Source organism: Zingiber officinale, chromosome 5B, assembly GCF_018446385.1.
Source record: "Zingiber officinale cultivar Zhangliang chromosome 5B, Zo_v1.1, whole genome shotgun sequence".
NCBI lineage: Eukaryota > Viridiplantae > Streptophyta > Magnoliopsida > Zingiberales > Zingiberaceae > Zingiber > Zingiber officinale.
The window spans coordinates 106,728,062-106,741,331 of NC_055995.1; the positions used below are offsets into that span (position 1 = coordinate 106,728,062).

General features: G+C 34.4%; 1 protein-coding gene across 3 annotated transcripts in view; it reads right to left on the reverse strand.

Moving 5' to 3' along the window:
• Positions 1 to 2,507: 2,507 nt before the first annotated feature.
• LOC121985287 (DNA polymerase I A, chloroplastic-like) overlaps positions 2,508 to 13,270 on the reverse strand; it is an 82,709-nt gene continuing 71,946 nt past the window's right edge. For all 3 annotated transcript variants that reach the window (XM_042538639.1, XM_042538638.1, XM_042538641.1), the window contains 2 exons: positions 3,454 to 3,543; positions 2,508 to 2,880 (listed from right to left, as the gene is read on the reverse strand). In XM_042538639.1, the coding sequence (XP_042394573.1) occupies positions 2,719 to 2,880; positions 3,454 to 3,543 (252 nt within the window). In that variant the 3' untranslated portion in view covers positions 2,508 to 2,718. The remainder of the gene's footprint in view (positions 2,881 to 3,453; positions 3,544 to 13,270) is intronic.

A 13,270-nucleotide genomic window follows, 5' to 3' on the forward strand; every position in this document is an offset into this window, starting at 1 on the left:
CCTCCGGTTGACCTATGTAGCTGCGTCGACCAAATATTGAGGTTGGTTGACATTTTTTTGTGTTCTGAAATGTGTTGATCAATTCATGAGTGTTGACCGAGTTGACCCAAAATTAAACATGGGGTCTCCAATGGTCATATTTCCTATCTTGGATGACACAAGTTTAACGTAGGTTAATACTAGCGCCTAAAAAACATGATTACTCACATGAGGTAACCTTAACTATGGGACGATCGGTTCGATTTCACATAAGTTTTTCACATAGCATCAAAATAAATCAAGAAACACTCATGGCGGACAGTCTAGAAGTTTAACATCCCTTGATTGTGAGTTTCATTTGGAAAAAAAATCTTACAAATGTGTCGTAGTTGGGAATCGAACCGTGATTATCTGGATGACAACTGGACACCCTTCCATTGCACCATAGCCCTGGGGATAAAAATATAATTAACCAAATCAAGTAACATCGAATTTGAAGCGATCGGTCCAGCCCTATAGAAGTTTTCCATCGATCATCAGGGTAAATCAGAAAGCGTTTCTGATGGACAATTTAGAAATCTAGTATCCTTGGTTGTGAATTCCATTTGGAGGAGAAAATAGTCATTAGAGCATGCATTAAAAGCTTTATTAATGACTTTCTTTAGCACATAATGTTCACATGAAAATATTTGAAATCGCGCCCACTATTTCTTTCAATTGGCAGAGTAAATTAACACCAAGAAAGTAATGAATCAGAAGTCAAGGTTTCATCCTTTTGTAAAGTTCCCTTGGATATCATTGTTCTCAAGTAGAGTTAGATTCAAATTTATAAAGTGAGCGGGGATTTTGCTCATATATACATATTATAAATTATCTTGAAAATATCTTTTCTTCTAGAAGGTATCTAGAAGCAAGAGACTATCTTATATAGCTCTCTAGCAACAATAGGTGGTCACACAAATGATCAAGGTAGGTTGCTGAAAGTAAACAAGATTTCAATATACTCAGAGAGAGGGTATTTTTTTTTAAAGATTTTTCTTGATCTAGGGAGGAGTCTAAGATTAAGGGTTAACTCGAGTAGGAAAGAGTCTAGTCTAGAGTTTCATAGACTGCTTTGTAGTTTGTCGTTGCAATAAATTCTAGCATCGTATCTTACTACCAAAGGTGACACACTGTTATAGGCTATCGAGCAAGAGCAAGATCTTCAAAGAGCAACTTGTAGAAGCACTTATCCAAGACACCTAGAGAAGCAATTCCACCAGACCATTCTTATGGAACTTAGCTCTAAGACAACTTGCCCCAACTAGAGTACCTGTATCCCAATTCCTAATGCTCTGTTTACTCCGAAGCGCGAACAAAGAACGGAAAAGAATTAATGGTGGAAAACTATCCTCAAGGGAAGGGAAGAGAAAGATGAAGGAAAAGAAAGATACAACAAAAGGATGGATGGAAAATAATCCTTCGGTGGCCTATGACCTGTCGCTCGAGCTTGAGCTCGCAGTCGAGACATCATGAACTCATGATGGCCATAGAGAGGTTGCAATTCATCATGAGCTCGTGGTGACAACGAACTCATGCGGTTTCGCTGTTCATCATGATCGGAGAGAGGCTAATTGTGGCCTCGTCGCTAGTTTATGGCAAGGTCGTGATGGTCACCCGCGGTGAAACTTGACTAGAATGTAGTGGGTGATGCAAAAACAGTGGCGGAGCTCTCCGGTGGAGGCCGAGAAAACACTCATGCCATCGTCGTCCTTGCCCAACCGCGCTCACGGACGGTGATCGCTATGCAATTGAAGCCGATGTAACCGACGTCATTGACCTACTGGAAGTCGAGGTTGCATCATGAACTCACGATCACCGCGGAAAGGCCGATCATGGACTCACCATGAGTTCTCATGGAGGATGGTTGCAGCCTCGCCCTCTTGTGACAGCCACAGAGAGGCCAATCACAGCCTCACCTCTTGCGACGGCCACAGTGCTCACAGCAAACTCATGGGCAGGTCACTAATTTTTGTTTGGGATAAGCCAACAGGAGAAGGGATGGAAAGGTTGTGCCGCCCAAATTCGAGCAAATGAGAAAAAGGATAAAAATTTGTCCACGGATGGCTTTGAGATTCATCCATTGATTATTTTTTTTTTGTTAGATAATCAGATGAGAGTGTCTCGATTCTTCCACGCCCTTTTCTTAATCTGCATTATGGAGTAAACAGGGCATAAGTGAACCCTAACCAACGATTTATTTCTCTAACTTTCTTTGGTTATCCCATTAAAAGGTACCTTCATCCTTTAGAATTAACCTTAACAATTCCTAATCACTATTATCACTCACCTATTAATTTAAGTCTATTGAAGATTGTTTACATGTTGCTTTACATTAAAGGGGGTGCACTTTAGTTTTGTTGAAATGGCAGTTTCTTTAGATTTGACCTCTTTAGACAAGTAATCCAAGGGAAATAAGTTAACCAAAGAATTAAAAACTCAGATATTGTTGAAATCATGTCTAAAATCTAAAAGGCAAAAATAAAAAATAAAAGCAAGAAAAATTCAGTTAATCATTCTCATGCTAATGTATTACTAAAGATGTTCTGATATACAAGATTTTCAGATATCATACTAGCCTCCCAGTTTCTGATGCTTTGAGCCTCTACAGAACAGATGCCAGGCCTTCAATTTGGGTGTGTATATATACAAAAACAAACAAACAAACAAACAAAAAGGTTGGGAAGTCTGGTGCTTATGTCATTTGGCTGCATACCAGTTCTGAGCGATCTTGGCATCCACGGCAAGATCAACCTTGAGAAAGTTTGTCCCGTTAAAGGGTTTGGTCATGCAATCGACGACAATGGCTTTGGCAAGTTCAGCTGACTTCGTTGGTCCTTCCAGTATTAGTTCATCATGAACCTGGTAATCCAGATCATGGTTAGAATGATTCCATAGTTTATTGCAAGGACTGTGGATTTGATACAATGAAAAAACACCCACCTAAATCAAGATTTACAAGGCAAATTAAGCAAGGATAAGCCACTAAAGGAAGACAGCTAATAAGAAACAAGAGAATATCAAGAAATTTCCATGTAAAAACGAAGGCCCGCAAAAGTAATATATTGCCTATTAGAAATGGAGTCTCTCAAAGGTACAAACTAGATATCAATGTATACAACAACCAAACTTTATTCCACTAGGTGAGGTAAGTTATATGGATCCTTCTACATCATTGAACTCCATCCCCCTACTATATCATCATTTATATTTTATTTTATCTTGTTTTATTATTACTAACCAAGTCTTTTTTAGTCTTTCTCTTTCTCGTTTGATGTGCGTATTAAATGAAAATCTTCAGAGCCTTCAAATTTTAGAAGCTCAAATTTCAAGCAATATAATAGAAATCACAGCACAATTTGTTGAGAATAAACATCAGCAAGCAACAACTGGAAATTGAAAAATCTACAAAAAGGAAAACTGATATAGATGGACCTGCAGTAGCAATTTCCAGCCAAGCTCCTTCAACTGAACTTTTTGCTCAATCTCTAGCATTGCGCACATGGTCACATCTGCAGCACTGCCCTGGTAAATAAGAAAAAGAAACTGACTTAAGAGGTTAAACAAGGACAACAAGCTCGAGAAAAAAGTTCTCTTTGGCCTTTGAAGTTTCAAAAAGGTTTCAGTTTGGCACTTAAGTTTCAAATACCTTAGTTTGACCATCCTAGATTACCAAATGTCTCTCTGTCCCACAAAGTCTTGAATGTCTATGTTTGAGCCCCTCACCTTATCAAATGTGTCTCAATTTGGCCCCCAAATAAATCCTAATTGTCCAACATTGTCCAAAATCGCACTAGTCACCACTTATGAGAACAGGAAATGTTAATGTTTGCAACTTGATTGGAGTTATATATAGGATCAAAATCAATCACTTTTATGAACTCCACTGAGAAACAATTGAAAATATAATCAGCGTTAGAGGTGGCCACGAATGATGAGATGGAGGCAACAGTATGGAAGAATCAATATGTGCAGTTTAGTTTCATGTGCCCCAATCTCGTTCAGTAAGACCACATCACAAACCAATTAGGTTTCTCTGCATTCTAGTGTTCTAAGAGATCACAAAAAAATGTGATATGATTTTAATTAGGTAGCATATGTTATATGATTTTAATTATTTATTCAAATTCCAGTTAAACTCCAAAAGAATAAATAATTTTACCAACAAAAAGTCTAGCACTTGCTAGAGGGAAATATACTGTAATAGACTTCAGTGTTGGACACTAGATGCAATTGGGATAGGTTATTTGGGTCATATTGAGGCATTAATAACTTCATAGACCAAATTGAGATATTTTTCTGATCATAAGAAATTAGCTATCAATTTTTTTTTAATATAACCCAAATATAATAAAGTTGTTGTCGTGTGACCTGAAGGTCACGGATTCAAGTCACAGAGACAGCTTCTTGCAAAGGCAAGATGGCATATAATAGACTCTTCCCTAAGACCCTGCATTGACTGGAGCTTTGTGCACCGGGCTACCCTTTATAACCCAAATATGATTGAATCTTATGTATTTATAACCTCTAGACATTTTGCTTTTATCTGCAACTAGGCATTGGAGAACATTAAAAAAAAACATTACTATAACATTAAAAATAAAATAAAATAAAAAAAAAATAATGATGATAATAAAATTAAATAAAATGCGGGTTGTGTAATTTATATAATTAATGTTTTAACTAAAGCATTAACAGGCTGGGCTAAATTTGTATCAAATAGATAATTCCTTAACATGTTTTTTAAGGAGGGGGATGAAGGAATTCTAGGGTTTTTTTGTTCTTCAACTTTTGTGTCGCCACCTTCATCCTTAGGCAACCCCTGAGAAAACATCCCAAAAGCTTGAGAAATTGAAAGGGAACGTGGTTGGATCGTCTCCCGTTGCTCCCCTACTCCTCGCTTGATTTTTCGCGCGTTAAAACGCTAAGGCAAGATTTCTAACATTTATTTCAGCACTATATGGGTCATAATATGGATGCTTTGATGCTTGATGCATGATTTATTGATAGCGAGTATGTTTTTCAATCATTAGAACATTTTGGTGAAATTTTACACCCTTTTTATTTGGAAACTTTGATGCTAGAATTTCGTGAACTTGTTGCTGCCTTAAGGTCGTTGGAACGATGATTGACGAAGTTTTTCTTGATTTTTTATTGAAATTCTAATGCTGGGAAGAACCGGAAGCTTGCTACTGCCTTAGGGTTGTTGAAGCAATGATTTGATGCAATTTTGTCGATTTTTGATTGAAAATTTGATGCTAGAAATAATCGGGAGTTGTTGCTGGACATTGTAGGGGTGTTTGAGTGGCTGAGGAAGTGTGGTTGTGTCGAGGAATAAGGGCTAGAGTAGGGGAGGAGGAGGAGGGCTACATCGGATGGAGGGCTGGGCAAGACGAGTGTGTCGCTGTTGGGGCTGTGCGAGCGTGGTTCGTTGGAGGGGGAGGTTCGATCCAGTGGTGTGGCCGTGAGTTGATGGTTGAGTCGATTGTTGAATCGAGGGCTGGGAAAAGATTCGAGTGAAGATTTTCTATCAATCATGTTTAGAAGTTGCAGTTGGAGATGGGAGGAGTTAGATCAGTTCGACGACAACAGCTTGAGGTGCCAGTAAATGGGTCTCGAGTCGAGATTTAAGTCCTACATTGAGGGGTTAAAGGTTCGGACTTATATAGGTACGTCTAGAGGTGGATGGAAGAGAGTTTGGGTTTTATTTTGAACAATTGAGGAAGGCAGGCAACATCTCCGAATTTTTCCTATATTTAAGCACCTTTAATTCAGCTAATGCGAGCTAGTAGTATTTCGTTTTAAAACATAGAGAAAAGGAAGAAAATTATAAGTTTTTTACAGTAATGATTTCGATGCATGAAAAGTAAAACTGTTTTTTTTTAAGTAATGTGAATTGTTTGTGGCTACTTGACGGTAAGGAGTCCGTCTTAGAGGATACCGGAATCCTTACCAAATCAGAGGAAAAAGGGGTTGTGGAATCTAGCTTAGAGGATATCGGTGAACGCTACTAAACCTAATACTAAGGGTGGAATCCGGCCTTAGAGGATACTGGTGAACGATATCGAACCTAGTACTAAGATAAATGTTTGGCCAAACGAACAGAGGTTGAGATAAAGGGGTCATATTCAATTATATGAACTCACTTAAATATTCTGGCGTGTAAAGTTGATGTTGAAAGTTAATGTTTGATGTTATTTTATTAAAGTTTGAAGATCCATGGGACTAAGTGCCAGCAAGGTTTAAATTTTAAATATTCAAGGTATTTTTCTTAAAAATATATATTGAAAGTATGTGAATGTATATTTATTTCTTGCTATAAAATGTTTGAACTTGTTGAGTCATTAGAATATGATGCAGGTAATGAGGAGACAAAGGGTCTTGATGGATAAGCTCGCACATACCAGGCAGGCAGTGCACACCTGATGACATTTTCTTTCTTTTTCAATTTATGTTATTCTCCACGTTAGAATGTGAAGTTTTCTTTTCGAAGTCAATGATGTAATTGTTAATCAGATGTCTTAGATTCCTTAATTTGGTTGGTTGAACATTCGAGTCTTTATAAATTTATTCACACCGTTGATTCTGATGTTCAGGCACTGATTTCTAGTTGAGCAAGTTTTGAGATGCACGACATCGGAGTTGAGTTATTTAACTTCTTTCTTTTTTGGTTATTTAGGGAGGGAGGGTTTGTATGACGTGTTTTGAAAGCTATAAGGGGATAAAGTTTTAGGTTGTTTCACTTACACTAGACTATCCCTTTGTATTTCATTTGGCACTCCCCCTCGAACTAGAGTAAATCATATCCAACTTTTTACACAAACTTAAATCAAGTTGTAAAACATCATCACACAAAAATTCCACTTTAGCACAAGACAAGCAACAAAGTTTACTTTCTTGCTTTCGGGTTTATCACTAGGTTCCTCTTACATGCTTAGAGAATATTGAAATGGATCCTCAAACAATAGTAGACCTAGACCTAGCATAATCAACATCTAAAGACATCAACATTTAAATGTTCCTACTTCTCAAGTGTAGGTCTTTCCTAGAGATACTTTAATATTCCGTAAGATTGTACACAATGCTTCCTAATCTCAATCCTTGGGCTTTTGATGAACTCAAACAGCCAACAGAGATGGATGCATGTGACCTGGTGAGTGTAAGTTAAGTTTCGGTTCAAGTTTTCAATATTGATAATATTCCATAAAATCAGCATCCTTTGTTCATAAAATATGATTTTGGTATGATAAGGATTTTTACTGGTTTTCATCCAAATTGACCAATTTGTTGCCAAAGATTCATTGCATTTTTTTTGAAATGAAATTATTACTTCCAAGCAAGAAGCAACTTCCACTCTATGAAAATAACGTGGTCTTCCTAAATTTTTAATAACAAACTTGATTTCTTGATGTGTGTGATGCCATGCCCATCACTTTGTATTAAAAGAATATCAGCAACATAAACTATCAAGATTAACATTCTACTTGTGCTGCACTGGAGAAATATTGAATGACCAATTCAAGTCACCTCAAAATCAAACTTCTCAAACCACATCCAAAGACTTTGTTTGAGATCATAGATTGTGCTTCTTAAGTTTGCAAGTTCAAGTCTACACTAGAACAACATAACTCGAAGAGTTTCTTTGAAAAGATTTTCATACAAAAAAAACATTCTTGGCATCCATATGAAAACATTTGCTAGCTCTGATTCTCTGCAAAAGAAAAACAGGAATTGAATTGAGATGAGCCATATGAGAGAACATATCAAAGTAATCCACGCTATAGGTCTAAGAATATAATAGGTCTAAGTGTATTCTTGTGCAACAACCTTATATTTGTTTACTGTTTATTAGGAAGACACTTAACCAAGGTTTGAAATTTTCAGTTTTGGTCTCTGATCAAAATGACACCGTATTGTGTCATGTCCTGCAGGTACAATTTCAACTTATTAATAATACAATCAACTTTTTATTACTAATACGTGTTTAATCACCTTGGTCTTTAGAGTTAAATATTCTTGCTATAGTTCGGTTTTAGTTTTTAGCTTTATTTGTTTGTAAGATGCATATTTCTCTTATTTTTTAATGACTTAGACTTATAATATATTCAACATTTTCCTTTCAAATTCTACGGCATTGGTGCATTTTTCATATTTGAAAGTTTAACATGTTTTCATTGTTAAATATATAATTTTGTTTGAAATCAATGTATATCTCTATGCCTTTAAGTAATTGTGTGTGCAATTTGTTCATGAGCATTTAATATGAAATTTGATATTAATTATCACTTTGTTTCTTTTATTTTGTTTGGTAAAATCAAAATACAATTTTTAGATGAAGTGAATTAATTTAAAATTTTATCATTTTGTTTTAATTTGGTTCTTTCTTTCATGTAATGAAGAATGGAGAGACAAGATTTTTTAAATTTTAGATGTAAAATATTATATTTTAGGTTTAAATTATATTTGTATTTTATAAATTACACTTATTTAATTTTATATGTATCAAAGTTAGGGAAAAAAATCAAACAAAAGGCCTCCCTTTTTTGCCTTTATTATTCAAAGGTCATCAAATCTCCATCAGTACATTTTTATTTCCGAAACTACTTTTATTTTTAGTGTTGTTATAGCAGCTATGGGTTCATAACTGCTACAACATGGACACACTTTAATCAACACAAATAAACTGTGGTGTAGTAGTTATAGTTCATAGGTATCTAGGATTACTTTTGTAAAATGGCAGAGTTAATAGAAATGTTTTATATAGGATACAAATAGAATAATTGAAATATAGAAGGGTATCAAGTGTTTTTTATGATCATCAGATACCCTCTAAAGTTAAGTGAAATTTTACAAAATAACAATTATAGCTACTATGGTATATGAAACTGAATGTTCGATTATAAATTGAGCACACGAGCAAAAGATGTGAATTGCGAAGATGAAGATATTAAAATGGATGTGTAGGCATATAAGAAACAAGATAAGAAATGAGAGCACTAAAGAGAAAGTCGGGGTTACATCTATTAAAAAAAAACTCCAAAAGACATGTTTAAGATGTATCGATATGTACTTAGACACCAATAAATATCTAGTCAGACCATGACAAATATGCACATTAAGCAAGAGGAAGATCAAGACTGATTAGCAACGATAAATGGGATAAAATTCAATATAAATGAGAATTTTTAATAGGCAATTGAGTCCAATGGCGTAAAAAAATTCATATAGCCGACCCTACTTAGTAGGATAAAGGTTTGGTTATTATTGTTGTTTATAAGTACAAAATTTCTAAAAAAATAAAACTCAACCTAAATTCGACTAGAATAAAAAAAATTGGATTCAATTTTTTTTATAAAAAAACCAAATATAAAATTTTTTACACATTCAAATTTAACTCTCAACCAAATAGAGTTTTTAAAAAAAAAATTAATTTGATCCATTTAGTATACAACTATTGTATGCAACAAGTATCTTTAATTATATTTCGATAAAATGAATTAAAAATAATGAGAGAAAAATAATAAAATATTTTTTACAACATAATCAAATTAATTTTTAGTTAATTAAAGTCTTGTGTCAAACTCTAGTTGTTTCTTAATGCTCGAACCAAAGTTGAGACAAGCCACAAATGAGAAGCTCAACAACATCATCTCATCAAACCCTAATTTTCTCATTGCGCGCACACACACATATATTAACTACTAAAGTTTATCCTATTTAAAATGTTCACATTTTAAATTAAGTCAAATATAACCGATCTCACCTAGTGGGATAAGGCTTAGTTGTTGTAATTAATTAAGCCAAATCGATCTAATATTTTGTGTTTAGGGATGAGTGAAAGTTATTTAAAGTCATGTCGATCTCACCGCATTCAAATTAAGCTAAATTTGGACTTATTTTAACAGGGTTAAAGCTAAACTAAATTTATATATAAGATATTTAGGTTCAATCGTATTTAATTTAGTGGCATTATTAAAAGGTTAAGAATTATTTTCCCGTCTCTCTATGCTTCTCTCCTGGATTCCTCCACCAGCAAGTCACAGTCTTCACGTAGAGTCGCCTCCTGCTATTGCCCACCCACTACTGCTCAGGAATTCATCTCCTCCCTTCTCTTCCTTTCTAATACAGTGCATCTCTTCTTCTTCTTATGCCTTCTGCTTTCTGCCTTCTTTCCCTTGGCTTCTCTTCTCTCTGTTTCATCATTCTGTCACATGCTGATGCCGAAGTCATCTTGTGTGTCCATCAATGAGTTAAATGGTAAATTGTACTTGTGTCAGCCAACACAGCTCAACATCGAAAACCATGCACTTAACTATAAACATCCAATGAAAAAAAAAAGGTGTAGAGGAAGATATTTCTACGTTCATCTTACCAGGGAAAATATCTTACCTATTATCTAACTTCCAATTGGAATCTCCAAGTGCTTCATATCACGAACAGACAAATGACAAAGATAAGGGAAACACAAATAAAGTTGGACTTAAATTTTTTGGCGAAATTGATAATATGGGAGTAGGCCTACGTTTTCTATCAACAATAGGTAAGTCAATCTCAAATAGAGATGGAGAAGGTACTAATGTCATAGGATGTATGGATGTAGTTGTTGATGGAGGCTAAAAAGTTAGAGATCTCCTTCTCTCACAATACAGGATGTATGGATGTAGTTGTTGATGGAGGCTAAAAAGTTAGAGATCTCCTCTCACAATACATCATTTGAAGGAAGAGTAGTGGAAGTCTCTGTGGGGAGATTAGCGTAGTTGGTGTAGAAGTGGTATGGATCAAGGGACAATGGTAGAGTCCAAAAAATAAAATAAAATCTTAAAGAATATAACAAAAGCTATAAGAATGGAAAGAGACTGATTCAAACACTTATAGCACTTTTACAAGGGAGAGTAACTGAGAAAGATACAACAAATAGAACCAAGATTTCAAAAATGCAGATAAACAAACAATCTCAAGTGATAGATGAACAACTTATACAAGATAACAAAATCCGCAGAAGGAGCATGATTAATAAGATAGTGTGAAGAAGAAATTACATTTCTTATTAGGTACGCATGTAACAAAATATTGATACTATTACAACAACAACCAACCCTTTACCACTTATAGCACTTTTACAAGGGAGAGTAACTGAGAAAGATGCAACAAACAGGACCAAGATTTCAAAAATGCAGACAAACAAACAAACTCAAGTGATAAATGAACAACTTATGCAAGATAACAAAATATGCAGAAGGAACATGATTAATAAGATAGTGCGAAGAAGAAATTACATTTCTTGTTAGGTACACATGTAACAAAATTCCTAATACTACAACAATAACAACCAAGCCTTATACCACTAGGTGAGGTCGACTATATGGATTCTTTTAAGTCGGGCTCTATCTCCTACTATATCATTTAGTCTTTTTATCTTCCTCTTCCTCGTTTGATATGCACATTTGTGTTTCACGTTACCTAACTGGAACATTTATTGGTCGTCTAAGTATATATTTGTATCATCTTAAATGTGTCTCCGAAGTTTTCCCTCAATAGATGTCACTACAATTTCTCTCTAATATTTTCATTTCTTATCCAGTCCATTCTTGTATATCTGCACATCCACCTCAACATCCTCATTTCTACAACTCTCATCTTCTACTCGTATGCTCGACTCAACCAACATTCAATTCCATATAACATAACAAGTCTAGCCATCATTTTAAAAAATATTCCTAAGTCTTAAAGCTACTTTATGATTATAAAGAACATCTAACGCTCTCTTCCATTTCAACCAGCTTGTATTTTATGTAGCATCTCTCTCAACCCCTCCATTCCATCCTTCTACAAAAATGATCCAAAATACTTAAATCTCTTAGTTAGAAACAACTCGTCATCTCCTATCTAAGCAATTGTCTCATTATGTCTAATATTGCTAAACTTAAATTTTATATATTTTATCTAAAATCTTTCAATTCTATCATTTCCCGCCAAGATTCAAGTTTAACATTTACTCTTTCGCATGTTTCATCTATCAAAATAATATCATCTACAAACATGTACCATGGTACCAAATCTTAGATGTGTCTAGTGATGATTACTATAAAAATATAGGGACGTAGGGTTGATCCTTAATATAATCCTATTTTTATAAGAAACATTTCGGTTAATCGACCTGAAGTCTTCACTCTTTTTATTACATCCTCGTACATATACTCAATTAGCTTAATATACACTACACTAACACTCCCTTTTCTAGAATTCTCTATATAATATAAGTTTTTTCTAGGTTGACGAATACTATGTGTAAATCTTACTTCTGTCCTTGATATTTTTCAATTAGTTACTTAAGATGTATAATTTCTACTTCTATTATCAATGTTTCAGACGTAAATCCAAATTGATTTTCAGTTATTGTGATCTCCTTCTTTAGTCTTTTTTTTATAGTCTGACTCATTAGTTTAATACCCCTATAATTTGTACAATTTTACACTTTTTCTTTGTTCTTATATAAAGGAACTAGAGTACCTATCCTCCATTCATCAAGTATTTCTTTTAATTTTCAATATCAGGTTGAATAACTTTATAAGTCATTCAATATCTTATCTTTTTAAACACTTTCATATCTTTATCAAAATATTATCTAGTCCAACTAACTTTCCATTTTGCATCCTATTTAAAGCTTATTCTACTTCTGGAGTTTGAATTCTACAATAAAAATTTTAATTTTTACACTCATTTGCCCTACTTAAATTACTTAAGTTATGGTGATTTAAATCTTTATTAAAAAGTTTATAAAAATACCTCTTTCATCGCTCTTTTATTTCCTCATCATTTAATAATATCTGTGGGAAGAATTGATGTCTCCAAATTGTATTACATTCAGAATGGGAATACCCATTATATACAAAATTACAATAAGAGAATAGGAAACTAATAGTGAATAGGAAACTAATTATTCTGTACATAGGAAATTAATATTTTTCTAACTACATCCCTTAATTTCCTACTATGTGCTCACAGTAACAGTTACTGTTCAAACTGTCACAGTTGTTCGACGCAGTTGTTTATTCTGTACAAGAGAGTTGTTTATTCTATACAAGAGAGTTGTTTATTTTGTACAAGCTGTGAAAGTTCACAGCGGTTCAACACTCCCTCTCAAGCTGAGGAATAGATGTTTTCCATTCCCAGCTTGACTATAAGATCATAAAATCTAGAACTGTTCAGTCCTTTTGTGAGCACATCAGCCAAGTGTAGTTCTGAAGGGACA